The sequence below is a fragment of the Chenopodium album genome, chromosome 14, assembly GCF_948465745.1.
Source record: "Chenopodium album chromosome 14, dcCheAlbu1.1, whole genome shotgun sequence".
Taxonomy (NCBI): Eukaryota; Viridiplantae; Streptophyta; class Magnoliopsida; order Caryophyllales; family Amaranthaceae; genus Chenopodium; species Chenopodium album.
The window spans coordinates 11,759,290-11,778,738 of NC_137847.1; the positions used below are offsets into that span (position 1 = coordinate 11,759,290).

A 19,449-nucleotide genomic window follows, 5' to 3' on the forward strand; every position below is an offset into this window, starting at 1 on the left:
AGGGTCCACTAATTATCATTCCTAAAGTCATTAGGAATTACTTTAATTTTCTAGATTAATCTAGAAGGTTATTTTAAATTCTAAAGAGATTAGGATTAATAATTACATTTTTATATATTTTAGAAAAGATAATGAGTTTTAGTTGAAATAAAACAAGTGTTACAAAAAAGATTTAATCTAGTTTTTTATGATAAAGTACACACTCCAATTATTCAATTATATTGGAAAAGGGACTCCGTACAACAAATATTATCCCGTAGCACCATCGCGCTGCGATAGGTCCATCGTGCCGCGATAGAGCCTACTTCGATTCGAATTCTGACTTTTCTCTGATCGTTTCCGGATGTTTTTCTCTATAAATAGGGTCGTATTTCTCCATTTTCAACAACCAACAATCATCAAAAATCATCTTTCTATTCTCTCTCTCTCGAAGCTAGAAGCTTATTCTTTCTCCCTCTTTTTAAGCCTTACCTTTTCAAATACAACATTCCTCCATCACGAGACTTAGACACACCTAGCCAACCTCGAAGTTCCCTTCGCCCTAGACGTGAAAGGTTGATAATTTATGAGGGTTTTGTCCCAAATCTTATTTCAATTTTTTGATTAGATTTACTGTTTAATATTTTCCTTGAAATTACTAATGTGTGTATTGTTTTGATAGAAAGAGATACGAGGCAACAAAGTGAGTAATTTCATTGCTTTATTCACACTTAGATTTTATTAATTCCTAGTATCATGTTAGGATGTCTTTAATGCTTTCTAGTATCATGCTTAGGTTGCTTCATATTTCTTTTATCATGCTAGTATCATGTTAAGGCTAAAGCTTTGATTTTTAATGTTTAACGACATGCTAAGATTGTTTTTAATCATGTTTGTATCATGCCTAGAATCTTGCTAATAATATTATGCTTTGATGTGATTGATATTATGATTATGATGATTTGTTGTATCAATGTTATTATGTTGCTTGATATATATTATTGTTATTGCCGCCCTCTCTTACAGGTTTAAAGGGAATTTGTACTTGAAATCACGCTTAATAAGATAATTAATAATTTTATTTAGGCTAATATGATTTTAATTCAAGTGATCACCAATAATAGATTGTTTGTGCATTAATATTCAACCAACATTGATTAAACATGTTTAGGATTAATATATTGATTGTGTGTTAGTTAGAAAGTGCACATGAATATGAGAAGAACAAAGTAGAGGCCTATTTAGGGCAGGTTCAATCTCTTTTAGGTTGGATTTGTACCTTCATCCCCGAATATCCAGTCATGGTTCAGGACCACTATGGAGTTAGCGATCTCATGGATCGTGAAGGGGTGTAACCTTCACCCTGTGAACGGTTTATAAGTTCCTAAAACTTGTTGGCGACTCTTTTGCTCTAGCTTCCTTCCCTTGGACGCCACCATGCTTAAGTGTATGATTACAACGGGGCTCAAGTGTGGGATGCTTGAAATATTCCCTACAGGACCTTTTAAGTTGTATAATGTTTTTATGGGTACTTCAGTGAGTTTTCTAGGTGGTCAGCGCTGGAGCTCCGATGTTGACTTTCACTTGTTACTCACGTAAGTTAAAAAAAAACCAAAAAAAAAAAATTTCCCCCTAAATTTTAGGGTAGAGAAAGAAAGAGAAAGGGGGAAAAATGAAAGGGGTAGTTCGAATAGGAAGGAAATTTGAGGGGAATTTTTATTTTTTGTTAACTCACGTCACTAACACGTGAAAGGCTTCGGCGTTGACCACCCAAAAAACTCACCCAAGCACCCCATAATAACAAAATACAACTTAAAAGGTCAATTTTCACAACTTTTCACTTAAAATGTCTTTTTACAAAAATTCGACCACTTAAAAGATTCTTTTTCACAAATTTTTCTTATTAAAAGGCAAAATTAACATGAACAAACTATTACTTGGCAAATTTGCCCATATTATTCAAAATAGTTCTAATGCATGGCATGTAAGCAATAATCATTTGTGAATCTGTGACCATAGTCCAATAACATATTCTTATTACAGCAATTATCTGTTCACGAACGCTAACCTAGTTAACATATGGATTGGTTACATAATGTTAACATGATCCTTAATTACAAAGGGCTCATTTCTAACCACCTATTGATCATGGCAAAGCATTCTCGAGGCTTCTCCTCTTGAGGAGTGTGCCCTCCTCCCTATAAATTTTATAATATAATAATAATAATAAGATACATAAAAAATAAAATAAAAATAAAAAATAAAAAAATTAGTAAATTATATTTGGCAATTATTAAATTTTCACGTAAATTAAATAATACCTCCGTTTCATATTATTTGTAAGAGTTAGAAATTTTTCCTCTCTAATTTATGTCAAATCGTTGCAAATAATATGAAATGGAGGTAGTATATAAAAATATTATACATCTTATCTTAACCGTTGCAAAAGCTAAACGATAAGAAGTACTTGAATAATCTATAAGATACCTGCACATGATTTTTGAAAGAGTTAGGTCCTCGTCATCCATGACTAAGTGCGACTGGCCACACCGTGTCGTTGCTTGTAAAAGAACAAAGTAACCTCTATAACACTGATCATGTAACCCCTGTAATCCTAAAGAAGTAACCCCTATAACACTAATGGAGCAATCTCTATATATGATGGTAACGAAGTAATCCCTATGATGACTGGTCATACGGTGTGACCAGCCATATATAAAAGTTGGTTAAATTTTATACCATCGTTCAATCTCTAATTACCTTTTCTCACTCCTCTACATCATTTAAATCCTACATGTTTAGGGTAAAAATTACCCCAAAACGTGGACTAATCCCATAGTGACACGTGGCCCAATCAAAGGGCGACACGTGTCCCTATAGGAAGATGACACATATGCAAGCCCTACAAAGAGCACATGAAAAAGAGAGAAAAGGGCCTCCTTACATCAGGAAGCCCAAATCTCGAGAAAGCCGCAAAACGACACATCCTAAGGACACGTATCCATACCTGATTGCGCCGCCAATTAAAAAACGTCATTTCTAGGGTAATAACCCTAAAAGGCATAAATCCCCACCCCTATAAATACCCCAATCATTTATGATGGGAGGGGGGATTGTGACATAACATTCAATAGAGCATTAAAACAGCTCTAACTTCTCTCTACTTTCTCTCTCTAGATTATCCGATTTTTGGTAACATACTTAACTGTCAGAGTCGAATATTCCGACAATGGAATATTCGTGTTTTGCAGGTGTCCGGTTCGTCTATTAGAAGAGCGTGACCAGAGTCCCAGGGGAAATCACAAAATCACCCGAAACATTTGGCGCTGTCTGTGGGGACTCTCGTCCGTTATGGCAATAGATGGTTAGACACCTAACACAAGTCCTGGTCCTAGTGAGGATGGACATGTAGAGGATATAATCGCAACATCAATTCTAATGGTCCTCTAACTGCTTCATTTCATGAGGCCGAGGATCCTCTGGTGACTGCTGGTTCACTTAAGCTAGCCTTGAGCAAGCTCCGAAGAGAGACTGAAAGTAAGATGCCTTCTTCTTCTAGACCACCGCCCATAAGAGGAGGAGAGGGAACTCAGAAGAAATCTCTAAGCAAGGCGACCAATGCCGAAGATGCTGGGAACACCCCTTTCAGACGACATGGAAGAACTCCTAGGGTGCCACGGACGAACATGTTCAGGATCCTTGAGAAAACACAGTCGGGTAGGGGGCAGACCAGGAAGACTAGACAGCCACAAAGGGAAGAGCCTGAGCTGTCTTAGCGCGGAAAAGATGTAAGGCAATATATCCGGCACAAGCAACGGTAACGAGCAGCCTATTTGGACACCGCCTCTACTTCAACAATACCGGATGAATTCTCAAACCCCTTTCTTTCCAAACATACCAGCTCGGCCTGGACAAGCAGGAGTCAAGCTCTCCGAACTACAACTCCTATTCCATTCGTCCAACCGTTTCAGTATCAGACCCCCTAGAATTTCAATGCAATCATGCCTCCTAACCCCCCTATCTTCGGACAGTACGGGCATAATAGCCAGCTGTTCGACCAAGCTATATACCTGGCTGGACCAGCCGTACAACCTCAACCCATTGATTGGAAAATGTGTCTGTTAAATCTTAGTGACAAGCCACCTCCATTTTCTCAAGAAATTCTCAACTCTCCTTAACCAGCTAAGATGAAGATTGTACTTGTGGGTGCCTATGATGGTACAGGCAACCCAGAAGAGCATGTCACCTCGTACAGGAACTTAATGTATCTTCAAAGTGTGGATAATGCCACATGGTGTCGATGCTTCCCGGCCACCCTGAAAGGCATGGCGTAGGATTGGTTTAAAGCCTTCCAGCCGGGTGCATAAATTATTTCACTACTCTCAGTCTATTTTTTGTTGGAAACTTCTCATACAATATTCCCCTAAGGAAGACCAGTCTTAACTTGGCTACGATCGTCCAAGGGAAAAACGAGGGGTTGCGTTTGTATGTGCAAAGATTTAACCAAGAAAAAGCCCAAATTCATAATCCGACTGATGAAATGGCCTACTCTAAATTTCTCTAGGGATTAAGGCATAATGGTTTTAAGTTTGATCTAGTCAGAAAAAAGGTTCGGACGTACGCAGGCGTGCTGTGGGAGGCCGAAGCCTATATCGAAGTATGTGATTTTTAGTTCGCTCACCAAAGCAGAACAATCGGCAAGGGGGCTAAGAAGAATCAACCTTCTCAGCAAGACTCGGCCGGGAAGAAAAAAGAAGGAAATAAGCAAAAGGAAGTCTGGGTGGCCACAGCTAACAGACAAAATCAAAGAAGGCCAAGACGTACGAACCTCAGTATGAGTTCAACAAGGATTGTTACTCAATCCTGATGGAAACCAAAAATAAATTTGAGTTCGAGAAGCCCTAATCTTTGAAAGGCTCGGCCCAGTACCGCAACAAAAACAAATGCTGTCATTACCACAAGGACGTGGGACATGACACGAATGAATGCATCAATTTAAAAAGGTTGCTGGATAAATTGGACGAGAAGGACATGTTAAATTCGTACGTCTTGAAGTCAAAATTCACGTACACTCGGACAGACAACAAATCTGAGAAGAAAAAGCAAAATGACAAGGAAGATGATAGGAATAGTACTGATTATGGCTTTATGACCGTTATATCAGGCGGCTTTGCCGCAGGAGGCCCTACCATGAAGGGAATCAAGCAGGACGCTTGGAAATTAGGGAATGTGATGCACGCCGAAGGGATGAAGGACGAGCCCTTCCCGGAAGTGACGGTCTGCGAAGCAGATCGAGGCGAGATAAAAGCCACTCATAATGACCCTATGGTGTTCATCATGAAAGTAGCTAACTTGAAGGTCGGTTGGGTGCTAGTTGATACTGGCAGCTCGTCTAACATAATCAGCTTAGGATGTTTGAAAAATTTAAAGTTTCCAGAAGATGCCCTCTAGGATATCTCCCATCCACTAGTTGGATTTGGTGGGAGTATCACTCACACGGTCGGACGAATTCATTTACTCGTCCGATTTGGGAAGAAGGGAGAGGGAAGGGACATGGTCGTCCGCTTCCTGATGGTCAAAGAGATTACCAGCTACAATGTCATCCTCGGCCGCTCGACTTTAACAGCAGCTAAGGCAGTAATCGTACCTCACTTAATGCTGATGAAGTTTGAGCAGACGGATAGAAAAATAGGTACCATTCCTAGTAACCAAAAACTGGCTAATTAGCTGGCCGTGAAGCTAAAATCTAGGACGACCACGATCGTCCGAGCCAAATTTAGATGAAGGGTTATTCCTAACACAACTGGTCAGTCAGAAGCGCATAAAAAAAGAGCAGGCATAACAACTAATGGTCGTCGGTCGGCCAGAAGAGTTAAGGCCATAGCCGACTGGCGATCATACGGACATAATACTCAACCCGGACCAGCCTGATCGGACGGTCAAGGTAGGGACTATGGCCGTGGGCTTGCTTGGAGATGACCTGATAAAGCTGCTCAGAGAGTTCAAGGATGTTTTTGCATTTGAAGTACATCAGATGTCGGGCATAGATCCAAGTCTGGTCGTCCATAAATTGGCGGTAAATCCAATTATGAAGCATGTCCGACAAAAAAAGAGAAATCATGGAGAAGAAAGGAATCAGGCGGCCGTAGCAGAGGTTAAAAAGCTACTGGACGCCGGTTTCATCCGGCAACGTTACTACCCTGATTGGGTAGCAAATGTAGTTTTGGTGAAAAAGCCGAATGGAACATGGAGAATGTGCGTGGACTACACCGACCTCAACAAGGCGTGTCCCAAGGATAGCTTTCCCTTGCCTAAAATCGACCGGTTGTTCGATTCAATGGCCGAACACGCCCTAATGAGCTTTATGGATGCATACTCCAGATTCCACCAGATCCCCTTATGGGAAGAAGATCAAGAGAAAACTGCATTTGTGACCGAGCAGGGTATATACTGCTACAAAGTCATGACATTTGGCCTTAAGAATGCCCCTGCTACATTTCATAGACTTGTTAACATTATCTTTAAAGATCAGATCAGCTGGAACATGGAAGCATACGTTGATGACATGATTGTCAAATCAAAGCAGCCGGCCGACCATCTGAATGACCTTCGAGAAACATTCGTCGAATTCAGGCGGCATAAGATGATGTTAAATCCAAAGAAGTGTGTCTTTGGTGTTGAGTCCGACAAATTTCTCGGATTTCTAATTGATCAGCGCGGCATTGAGGCCAACCTTGAAAAAATCCAAGCGGTCCTGGACATGAAATCGCCAAGAACTATCAAAGAGGTTCAAAGATTGACTGACTGCTTAGCTGCACTCGGCCGATTCTTGTCAAGGTCAGGGGATAAGTGCCGATATTTCTTTCAGACAATCAAGAAAAAAGCTATGTTTAAGTGGACCGAAGAGGCCGAGGAAGCCTTTGTTCAATTAAAGAATCATCTGCATACATTTCCTCAGCTTGTCAGTCCACTCAAAGATGAGAATCTATACATGTATCTTGCTATTTCATATAAGTCTTTAAGTGTCGTCCTCCTTGTTGAGAGGGACGACCATCAGATTCCTATGTATTTCATAAGCCATGTCCTACACAATGTCGAGTTGAGGTACCCACCCATTGAAAAATTTGGGCTGGTGTAGGGAATATTTCAAGCATTATGATAACCCCAAACTTGAACCCCACTGTGATCATACACTAAAGTACGGTGGCGTTCCAAAGGGAAAGAAAAAGAGCAAAAAGAGTCGCCAACAAGTTTTAGGAACTTGTAAACCCAAAAGACAATCCAAAGGACCGTCAACTACTCCATAAGGTCTTGAACCAAACAGGGTCCGGGGATGAGGGTACGAATCCAATCTACAAAAGAAAGGACCCGCCCTATAAAATAGGCCTCTACTTTGTTCTGCTCGTATTCATGTGCGCTTTTCGAATAACATACAAACATTATATTGAACCTAACCTGTTTAATCTATGTTGGTTGAAATTAATGCACAAATAATACTATTATTGGCGATCACTTGAGTTAAAATCACAGTAGCCTAAACCAAATTAATAATTATCTTATTAAGCGTGATTTCAAGTACAAATTCCCTTTAAACCTGCATAAAAGGTGTGATCAAGCAATAACAATAAAACATAAATAATAATCAATAAATAATAATAACGATGATAATAGCATGATAAGGCATAATAAAGCTTAATAATAATAGCAAGATCCTAGGCATGATACTAACAAGATTAATAACAAACCCTAGCATGTCACTAAGCAATAAAGATCAAAGCTTAAAACCTAACATGGTACTAACATGATATTATGATATTAGAAAAGATTAAAGGCACCCTAAACATGATACTAGAAAGCAATAATAACATCCTAACATGATACTAGGAATCATAAAACAATAATAAGCAAATCTAAACATGCTTTCTACATTGAAAGAGAGTAATAAGATTACATACTTTGAAGCCTCGTACCTCTTTCTAATAACAAAATACACAAGTTAGTAACTTCAATGAAAATAATAAAGAACAATTAAAGAATCAAATTGAAATCAAGTTAAATAAAGTTTTGACTAGTTTTGGACCAAACCCTCAGAAATTATCAACCTTGCACGTCTAGGGCGAAGGCAACTTCGAACTTGGCTGAGAGATTCTAAGTCTTGTGAATGCGGAATATTGTGTTTAAAAGCTAGTTTAGAAATAGAGAGAAAGAAAAGAATTAAGTAATTCTTGAGAGAGAATAGAGAGAATTGAGAAAGAGTTGATGATTGTGAATGATGATAATTGTGAATGATCTTTGAAAACAGGGATTCGGACGCTATTTATAATGAAAATAATCCGGAAAATCATAGAATTTGATAAGGAATAAAACTCCACGCTGTCGCCAGGAATTAACTCTGTCGCGACGCGACAATGTCTATCGCGAGGCGACAGGGTCTGTCGCGCGGCGACAGCCTGTATTAGCGCGTTTTTCTTCACGCGGAATCCGATCTTTAATCAACTTGATCTACGGAATCCGTACAGAAGATAAAATACGTATTTTTAAGATAACAAAACAATATTTTATTCCAAATAAAAATCTTTTAAAGATAACTAATTATTAAATCTAACAATATTAGAATTAAAAGGAACTTTCTAGAAACTTCTAGAAAACTATAATTAATCCTAATAATTTTAGGAATAATAATTAATATTGGGCCCTCCTCTAGATCATTGGGCCGTATTAAAATAAATAATCGGGCCCAGTTTAGTATTTTGGCCATAACTTCCTCAATATTCATCGGAATCGGGCTTATAATATATCGTTGGAAAGGTCTCTTTGAGCCCCATCCATCAACACTATTATTGGACCCTTATCATGGACCAAAATAAACTGAAATGGACGTTTTCAAATAAATAAGGTCGTTTTCAAAAACAGAGAGAAAAGAATTTAATTAAAACTAAACCGCAACATTTGGCTTTCGAATCACTTTCACCTAATTCGATAATAACACAACGCGCAAGGCATTCATCACTGGGTTCGGTTTTGGGGAGACACAAATGGGTGTCTACAGAAGCCCCCACTTTGACTGAGTTTGAAGAAACTTATGTTTCAAACAACGAGAGTCAAAGTATCGTTTGGGACGGAGAATGATTCAAAATGTTCTGCAATTCCAAATCATTCTTATAACGCCGATACCTGCAAAACTAATCATTAGTTAAACAGATAAGAGAGTTAAGAAACGCGTATCTTGCACCGTCGAGCACACGTCTCTGAGAGTAACCATCTTTGTTGCTTCATATGTTGTTTGTGACAACCTCCACAGTGCCTCGTGAACGCCATCGTTGAAGATAACCATATGTCGTCGCCTTCAATATTCTTGGTGACAATCCTCCACAGTATTTCGGGAACATCGTCGAAAATAACTGTATGTCGTCATTTCCTAGGTGTGGCCGTACGTCGCCACAGCAGTATGTCGCCGCTATAGACAATCTCTTCTTTACCTTGAGGGACCGCCGAAGGTGGCCTTGCTTCGCCATCCCCACCATTTGTGACACTACCTCGTCACGACCGTACTTCGCCGCTAAACAATTTCCCTTTATGTTGAGACATTGCCAAAGAATCACTTTACCTATTGACCCTTAATATCATTATTTATCTTTGCTTTTTATATTTGTGCCAGTACTTTGGTGCTTTTGCCTTTGTAAACCATTACTTTGGTGCATCTATTGAACCAATATTTCGGTGCCTTGAACCATTATTTCGGTGCCTTGAACCATTATTTCGGTGCCTAATTATGAGCCAATATGTAGGCGCTTTAAGCTAAAGTGAGACGATCTTTCATCAAGTCGATCACTCAGTGCATTTTGATCAAGCTGACTAAATCATGTCAATTGCTCAAAGGGGCTAACTGGCGTACCAAGGAACCCAAATTACTACAATGGACCCACAAAACCATAAGGAAGAGCCCAGCACTCTGTCGCCGCTCCTGCGCTGACCAGAAGTGCCTGTCGCGAGCTTTTGCATCTGTCGCCACGCGACAGAGTCTGTCGCCTCGCGACAATTCTGTCGTTTGGCGACAGAATCGGGGTTTTAAACCCGTCTTCTTCTTCTTTCTCATTTCGCTGCTCTGCTTCACAAATTTCGCGAAAACTTCAATCTACTCGTTCTTGCTCATTTCTCAACCAAATTCGCTCAAACTTGTTGCAAATCGAAGCTTTTCTTATCTATTTTCCCGATCTATGTAAGTTTTGCTCAAACTCTACTCGGTTTTTGATGAATTACGCGTTCTTGTTTGCGTTTTTTCCGAAAATTCGAAACTCATTCTGCTTAATTTGCTTTGCTCGTTGAATTTTATGCCTTGAATTTGTTTAATTATGCTTGTATATTACTTTGGGAGCATTTTGAGACTTGTTTGACTCAATTTGGTGAAGAAATAAACAATTCACCATTGTAGGACCTCTTAAGGTCGTGAAGAACAACGTGGGTCGTTCTTTGCATTTTTACTGCTTTTACTTGTACAATTTGTCACAATATTCATCATATGTTTGCAAGAAATTATTTATTTGCTCAAAGAACACTTCCATGCTTGTTTTAAAATTTTTGCTCTGTTTTAGTACTACGTACTCTGTTTTTTTTTTTTTAAACATAGTATCATGCGGCTTAGGCGAACTTTAGATACTGTAGAGCCTTAAACTTAATTACTTTTACATACTTTAGCATGGCTAGACGACGTGGTTCCGGTTCTCGGTCGAGGGACACACGTCGAGAGGACGAGCCCACCAGTGAGGGCGAGGAAGTACCTTCTACTTCCGGGCTGGGTGTCATGCCTGATTGGGACGAGCGCACTCTATTTCACGCGCCGGTTCATCATTTTTCGGAGAGAATCCGACGAGGTCTAGCGAGTGGGAGGACCCGTAGCCATGGCTCGGGTAATTCCACCATCACCTCCTTGTACGACAACTTCATCTGTCGCGATGAGGGGCTTCGTCGTCTTTGGGAGTCATGTGGGTTGACTCCTCTGCTGCAGGCCACTCGGGCCATGTTCTCATACGATGGGGGTAACCTCGTCGTTCGGGCTTTGGTGGAGTTCTTTTGGGACACTACCAACACTTTTCACTTTCCCTGGGGTGAGATGACAGTCACTCCAGCTGACTTTAGTCTCATTACGGGGCTAGAGTTTCAGTCTACTCCTCTACCTTTCGATGCTGGCGTTACTGTTTACTCGCCGGAGGTTTTGGAGTTATTGGGGCCGATCGTTATTCGGTCCCAGGCTGAGGCTCAGTCGGGACAGCTGAGTTCCCGATGTATCCGTCGCTGCACGTTGGCTGCAGCTTTCGAGGATGATGCGACTACCCGAGAGCAGCGGGTGCGCATCTTTGTGCTGATTCTGCTATTAGGGACATTTTCCCCTGATCGAGGTAGTAGAGTACTTTTATACTACCTGTCCGTCGTTCGCGACCTCCAGTTGGTCGGGACATATGACTAGGCCAGCATGGCCTATGCTGATTTTTTACTGGGCTTGCGGCGTTCTTGTCGTCACAAGGCCTTGTCTGGGGAGATTGCCCTTTCCAGTTTCTGGAGGGTTGTAGAGGTATATCTCCTTTCCTTTTGAGGTTTTAACTCTAAATTTAGAAGCACAATCTTTACTAATTTTCATTTGTTTCATATAGATCTGGTTCTACGAGTACTTCCCTTCTCTTGCGCCTGCGAGGCCTTCTCCTCGCGTGCTCCCCATTGCTGCTAGCTGGGGAGGCCGCAGAGGTCCGCCGGAGGTGCTACGCCTTCGAGAGATGATCCTCACGGTGGGTTTTTCTTTAATTCTTACTTTCTCTTTTATCACCTTTTAGCGTTAGTATCTTACTTAGTGATGTTTCAGGAGCCTAGCCCGGTATATCGGCCTTGGGCTACTTTTCCTATTTCTGCGCTGGCGGCGCAGTATACAGCTGAGCGTCGTTACTTTCTGGGGACATATGGCGTGGTGGTCTACCTGGGGGAGAGGGTGGCCATCCAGCACTCCTCGAATACTTTCGTTGTTCCCGCTCCTCCACCTCGGCATATGTTCCACGATGCCTTGCAGCGGGATCGTGCTGGTGGGCCTTCGCGAGGTACTCCCTGGAGGTCATACGTTCTCCTCGAGCAGAGCTATGAGGAGGACCTGCTACCGTTGCTAGCGCCGGCTCCTGTCCCTTCAGAGGAGGCAGCGGTATGCTTTTATTTGTTTAGTTTATCTTTCTTAGGTAGCCCCCAAGTATCCTTCTAACTTTTACCTTTCGCAGGCTGGTCCTAGGGAGTTCATCCCTCCGAGGATGTCTATACACTACCAGGGTACGTATGGACCTATCGAGGAGCTTATTCCGCCAGCTCCAGAGGGAGAGCAGTTTGTGGAGCGGTCTATTCCTCGTCACCAGACTCGAGTAAGTAGTTGTTTTTTATATACCATCCTTATGTTGGCTTTATAATTGTTATTGACTTTGGCTATTTTGGCAGTTCTCTCGTGAGGTGGTGATGGCTATGGCCAGGTGCATTGACGCCTTTCGCAGCCAGCTTGTGAGGTTGCGGAATCGTGCTACCTGTCGTAGCAACGACGCTGAGGAGGTATTACTTTTACTTTTACTGCTTTTGGCTTTATTTTCGTTGCATTTGCTAACTTTGATTTACTTTTGCAGGGGCAGCCTATTCCTTCTCCACGCACTCGATCGAGGCCCGAGCCTAGAAGGGAGACTACTAGGTCCGACTCGAGGCGTCGCCGGACTACTTCTGGTGGTCGAGGTGGTCGTTCTGAGGCCGCCGCTGTAGAGGATTCGGCGTCATCACCTGAGGACATTCTGACCGGGCCGACCGTTCGAGGTGGGATGGGTGGTGGGACATACGAGTTTGCCTCGTCGTCGCAGCAGCCTTTGCAGCCCCAGCCTCTTTCCGTCGGGTTTCAGGGTGAGGTTAGATGGCCTGGTCCTGAGCTGCAGTTTGCGCCGTCTGGTGGTCCAGGGGACGATGATGGACATACTCCGCGGAGTAGGGCATTTTTCGATACATTTGGCATTCCTCGCGACTTGCGACCTCCAGCGCCATAGTTGTACCTGTGTTTGTTTTATGTTTGACTTTTGTAGGACTTTGCCTATTGTATTTATATGACTCATGTACCAGACACTTGTATATATATATGCATTTTATTATTTATTGAACATTTTATTTACTTAGTTTGTTACTTTATAATGAATGCATTGTGTATGCAAGTGTGTGAGAAAGTGTAATTTTTTGCGCAAAATTTTTCCGTCATTTTTAATATTAATGGAGGGTACCGACTCTCTCCCCCAAAAAAAAGAAAAAAGAAAATGAAGGCAAGCTTAAAATTAATTAAGCTTTAATATAATAATAATAATAATAATAATAATAATAATAATAATAATAATAATAATAATAATAATAATAGGAGTAATAATAATAGTAATAATAAGAGTAATAATAATAATAAAAATAATAAAAATAATAATATTGAGGGTATGAGAAGAGGAATAGAACAGTAAGTCAAGTCAAAGTCAAAATCAAATACGTAAAAACACGGTTTCCTACGCGCAATAGGTGACGCTGCTAAGGGATAAACTGGCGCCGCGTAAACCATCCTGTCGCCACGCGACAGGGTCTGTCGCCACGCGACAGGCTCTGTCGCCACTCGACAATTTTGTCGCCTGGCGACAGACGCGCTTTCCTGTTTCCTACAGGAATTGAAGTCTGTCGTGCAAAAAAAGTTATAAATAGCCCCCGAATCATCCGTTTACTGCATAATTTAACCAGCTTATTAAATAGTTAATTAACTAGTAATCATGCCTTTAGCTAAAAGAACCTTTTGTGGGTACATGGATGAATGGTGTCGTCACTTAACTGCTAAAGATAAAAAAGCATTAGATCTTTCTCATATGGGGGGTATGTTTGTAGTTAAGGGGATGAGTCTTGATATTGACTTTATTTATTCTGCCATAGACTATTGGAATATTGATACTCATTGTTTTAGATTTTTTCATGATGAAATATGTCCTTTACCGGAAGAATTTGGGGCCATCATAGGTTATTATTCCACAGACCTTGCGGTAATGCCTAGAATCAATGAATATTACTATAAAGATTTCGAACACTTTTTTGATTTGAGGGGGACGGCTTTGAAACACATAGTGCATGGTAACATAGTTAATTTGACAGAATTTGCACATTATTTTTATGATAATCCCAATCCCGATTTCCGTGTCTATAAGAGAAGGGCTTTTCTTTATTGCTTATTTAACCAATTGCTCTTAGTGAGTGGTAAAGATAATGAAGGGCAATCGATAATTATATCTGTTATAGAACAAGTTGAATCTGGGAGAAATCCAATGCCATTAATTGTTGGAGAGACTATGCCGTGGTTAGATGCACTAAGAAAGAATTCAAGAGCACCTTTAAGAGGTTCTCCAATTTTATTACAGGTATAAAATAATGTTATTATTAATTTATCAAGAACTAAAGAATATTATTTTTACACTGTAATACATATTTGCAGATATGGCTCATGGAGAGGTTGAAGCTTATTAATCCTCCTGATGATATTCACACATATGTTCCAAATTGCATAGTCCGCCGAAAGAAACGATTTTTGAAAATCGGTCGCCGTGAGTGGAGCAAGGTGTTCGCTGCCGGTGACTTTACCATAAACTGGATTGTTCCTTGGTGGAGGATTGAGGCGATGATTGGTTGTAGTAACCAAGCATATTGTCGTCTCCCGGCCTTGTCGAGACTAACCTTTTACTTTCCTTGTAGAGTCATGAGACAATATGGTCTCGCACAAACCATCCCTACAGGAGATCTTCGCCGTCCTTATGAATTTCCTGTGTCACAAGAGATTGAGCGCTTTGATGGATACTAGAGTGGTAGGCCCTTATGGGAGGTGATTACTTATAAGGAACCACCTTGCTTGTCGAATAAAGTGAAGCAATGGCTTGATGGAAGATTCCAAAAATCTCAAGTTACAATTGAAAAGACCAATGTGAAGGATCGTCTAGGTGACAAGAAGGTCCCTGCTAAAGATCGCCTAGGGGAAAGAATTGAATTCAAGACTCCTATTATGCCTAGAAAGAAGAGTGCCAAGAAGAATCAAGGAAAAAGAAAAGTCGACTCTACTAAGAAGGAAGCTTGGGTAGAGAAGAAACATGGAGTCCTAGCGGAAGGAGAAACTATCTATACTAAAATAGAGTATAGATCTTCTAACGGTTGTCTCCTAGTGAAGGTTATGGATCAAGAGGAAGAGAATGAAGACACAAATTGGAAAAGAATGAAGAAGGAGAAAAAAGATTAGAACATTGCTTTTCTTTTGATTTATTAGACAAAGTTAATTTGTTTTAGTTAATTTTTCAGCTTTTATTTTATCAATAATGTACTTTCAATAAAATTTCAGCTTTTATTTTAATTAACTTTCAATTAGAGCAATGAAAACAATTGCAACATTTATTTTTCGGAGAATTAATTCGAGTACCAGAATCGAATAAATTTCAGGATACGTGAAACTTGTCTAGACACTCGCAGAAAAACTGGCGCTGCTATCTGATGCACTATCGCTGACGATTTAGCTCTGTCGCCTGGCGACAAAATTGTCGTCTGGCGACAGAATCCATTTTCTGGCGCCAGTCTTGAAATTTTGCGGACGTGCATTTTTTACTTCGGGGATACAGAATTTGAAGGAATTAAAGTGGCCGCACCCTGTACGGGTTGCCTACGTATCCTTTATTTAAGGAATCAGGCCGAACGTAGCTCTTTTGAGCGTTTCACTCAAGTACTTATGGGTAGTATTTCTTAAGTTGGTCAAGGTTTGTCATGTTTGAAAATTCATTGCCATCTATATCAGTTAATTTAGCCGCGCCTCCTGACAGGATTGTTTTGACAATATATGGTCCAGACCAATTAGGCCGGAATTTGCCTCTTGGATCTAAGACATTTTTCCTTAATGCTTTTAATACCAAGTCCCCAACCTTGATATTTCTAGTCTTGACCTTTTTGTTGAAATGTCTAGCCATGCGGGTTTGATAACATTGGGTATGATGTAGAGCTTCTAGTCGTTTTTCATCGAGTAGGATTAGCTCTTCATATCGTGCTCTAGTCCACTCAACTTCATCGAGTTTGCTTTCTAACGCAATGCGTAAAGAAGGTATTTCTAACTCTACAGGTTGCACGGCATCCATTCCATATACTAAATTGAATGGCGTATTTCCTGTTGATGTTCGGATTGACGTGCGATAACCCCACAGTGCGAAGTGAAGTTTGTCAGGCCAATCTGTATAATTTTCAGTCATTTTCTCAATGATTGTTTTCAAATTCTTATTGGCGGCCTCAACTGCTCCATTTACTTGAGGTCTATACGGGGAAGAATGGTGATGTTGAATACCATACTTTTGTAGCAATTCTTCACATTCTGCTTGAAAGTGAGTTCCATTGTCACTTATCATTTCATGTGGGACTCCGTATCGACAAATTATGTTTCTTTCGATAAAGAGTGCTACATGCTTGGCGGTGAGTTTAGCATATGATTGTACTTCCTCCCACTTTGTGAAGTAATCTATTGCAACCAAGATGTATTCATGGCCTCCTGTTCCGGGAGGTGTAATCTTTCCAATTATGTCTATTCCCCATGTAGAGAAAGGCCATGGTGAAGTGTAGGTGTAGAGAAGAGATGGTGGGATATGTTGCAAATTTGCGTAAATTTGACATTTTGGGCATCTTTTTACATATTGATGACAATCTTTATTCATGGTAGTCCAGTAATATCCTTCTCGCATTATCTTTTGGACTAGCATTTTGCCGTTAACATGTGTTCCGCATATACCCTCATGGATTACTCTCATAGCCCTTTGAGCATCTTTTTTGCCTACACATAATAGAGCTCGTCCCTTAGGTACCCTTTTGTGTAGTTCATTTCCTATGAGTACAAACTGGGAAGCTAAGAGTCTTAATGCTCTTTTCGCTCTTTTGTCAGCATGAGGAGGATATTCTCCTTTGGTGACATAATTCAATATATCTACGAACCATGGTTCCTCCTCTGGTTCTTCTTCTTGAATTACTTCGTCGTCTTCTATGGCCTGAATGTATGCTGGTTTATGCCTTTTTTCTATGGTTAAAGGCATTTGCTCAATTTCCTTAGGTATTCTAACCATTGAGGATAGCCTCGCCAAGGCGTCGGCGAATTGGTTTTCCTCTCTAGGTAGGTAAGTGTATTCCACTTTTTCCAATTGATCGGTGAGAGTTTCCAAATATGTTTGGTAAGGAGCTAAACTTTCACTCCTAACCTTCCATCTTTTGGAGATTTGATTAATAATTAGGGATGAATCTCCAAATATCCGGAGTTTCTTTACGCCTAGGGCTAAAGCGGTTTCGAGGCCTACCACGCACGCTTCATATTCAGCTGCGTTGTTGGTGACGTCGAAATCTAATTTGATGGATATAGGGACATGTTCTTCCTTAGGTGATACTAATAAGACTCCTACGCCGCACCCCTTTTGGTTTGAGGCTCCATCGAAATATAGAGTCCATGTATCATCCTCTGTCATCATTAAATTTTCGTCCGGGAATTCATTCTCTTCTAAGGGTGTTGAATCTTCTATTGGGAAATCTGCTAGAAAATCCGAGACCACTGATCCTTTAATTGCTTTTTGAGGCATAAACCTTATGTCGAATTGGGCCAAATTTACTATCCATCTTGAGATTCGTCCATTAAGTGTAGATCTTTCGAATAGGTATTTTAGGGGATCCATTCGTGAGACTACGTAAACGGTATGCACGAGCATGTAATGTCTCAATTTAGTTGTGGCCCACACCAACGCGAGGCACAGCTTTTCCAATGGTGTGTAGCGTGTTTCATACTCGAGCATTTTCTTACTTAAGTAGTAAATAGCATTTTCTTTGCTTTCTACCTCTTGTGCGAGCATAGCTCCCATTGTTTCCTTTGTGACGGTTAAGTATAGTTTTAAGGGTATTCCGGGGAGTGTTGGGGCTAATACGGGAGGATTCGCAAGATATGCTTTGATCTTCTCAAAGGCTTTTTGACACTCATCGTCCCATATGATTGGTACATTTTTCTTAAGCTTTTTGAATATTGGTTCGCATATCGTGGTTAACTTGGATATGAACCTACTTATGTATTGCAACCGGCCAATAAATCCTCGAATTTGCTTTTTGTTTTTGGGCGGTGGCATGGACATGATTGCTTTAATTTTGGTGGGATCTATCTCTATTCCTCTAGAGCTTATGACATAACCCAAAAGTTTCCCTGAGGTAACTCCAAAAGCACATTTAGAGGGGTTTAACCTCATGTTGTATTTTCTTAATCTTTCAAAGAATTTCTTTAAGGCTATTGGGTGTCCTTGGCGGTCTTTTGATTTTACAATCATGTCATCCACATAGACCTCCACTTCTTTATGCATCATATCATGGAGTAGGGCAGTTGCTGCTCGTTGGTAAGTAGCACCCGCGTTTTTTAACCCGAATGGCATTACCGTATAGCAATAAGTACCCCAAGGCGTTATGAATGTTGTTTTCTCCATATCTTCTTTGGCCATGAGGATTTGATTGTATCCTGCGTATCCATCCATAAATGAGAGAAGTGCATGGCTTGCTGTGTTATCTACCAAAATATCGATGTGTGGCAAAGGGAAGTCGTCCTTTGGACTTGCCTTGTTTAAATCTCGATAGTCGACACACATTCGAAATCTACCATCTTTTTTCGGAACCGGAACAACATTGGCGACCCATTCGGGGTATTTGGATACCCGGATAAAACCTGCAGTTATTTGTTTTTGTACTTCTTCTTTTATTTTAAGGGCCACGTCGGGTTTCATTCGACGTAACTTTTGTTTTACAGGTTTCATTTCTGGAATTAATGGTATAGTGTGTTGAGCTATTTCTCTATTAATGCCTGGCATATCTTCGTATGACCAAGCAAATACATCGATAAATTCTTTAAGTAGATTTATTAAATCGGTTCTTTCTTCTTTGTTTAGCGTCAGTCCGATTTCAACTTCTCTTTTAATGGTTGAATCTTTTGAGACATCAACCGTTTCTGTATCCTCAATTATTGGTGTCTTATTTTCAAGTGTTTCCATTGCTTTAATTATTTCTTTGTCATTTTCATCATTAGTTAAGCAATGCTCGTCATCTTTAGATAAAGAAAAACAAGAGGAATAAGGGGAAGAAGACATGTTATTAAACTCAGAAGTCATTACATCAAATAAAGAGATGTCCGTCGGGACTTGATTGCTAACTATCCTAGGAGTAGAAAAAGAAGGTGAGGGTGCTACAACTAAAGACTTAGAAGACTCGACGAGGGAAGACTCTAACTCAGACTCTGACGACTCTTCGAATATTGGTCCTTGCCCTGTAGTTATTGAAATCTTCTTTCCATTTATAGTAATTATCTTCACTGTCTTGCGCCATCCGCGCTCTTAATCTTCTATTGGAGTGATAAGTTCGGAGGGATCG

At 40.5% G+C, this 19,449-nt stretch overlaps 1 protein-coding gene across 1 annotated transcript in view; it reads right to left on the reverse strand.

Annotated features, from left to right (window-relative positions):
• Positions 1-1,951: 1,951 nt before the first annotated feature.
• The window catches only part of LOC145580065 (serine carboxypeptidase-like 18), a 93,149-nt gene continuing 75,651 nt past the window's right edge, over positions 1,952-19,449 (reverse strand). The window contains exon 13 of the mRNA XM_081637390.1: positions 1,952-2,177. Coding sequence (XP_081493516.1) covers positions 2,119-2,177 — 59 coding nt within the window. The 3' untranslated portion in view covers positions 1,952-2,118. The remainder of the gene's footprint in view (positions 2,178-19,449) is intronic.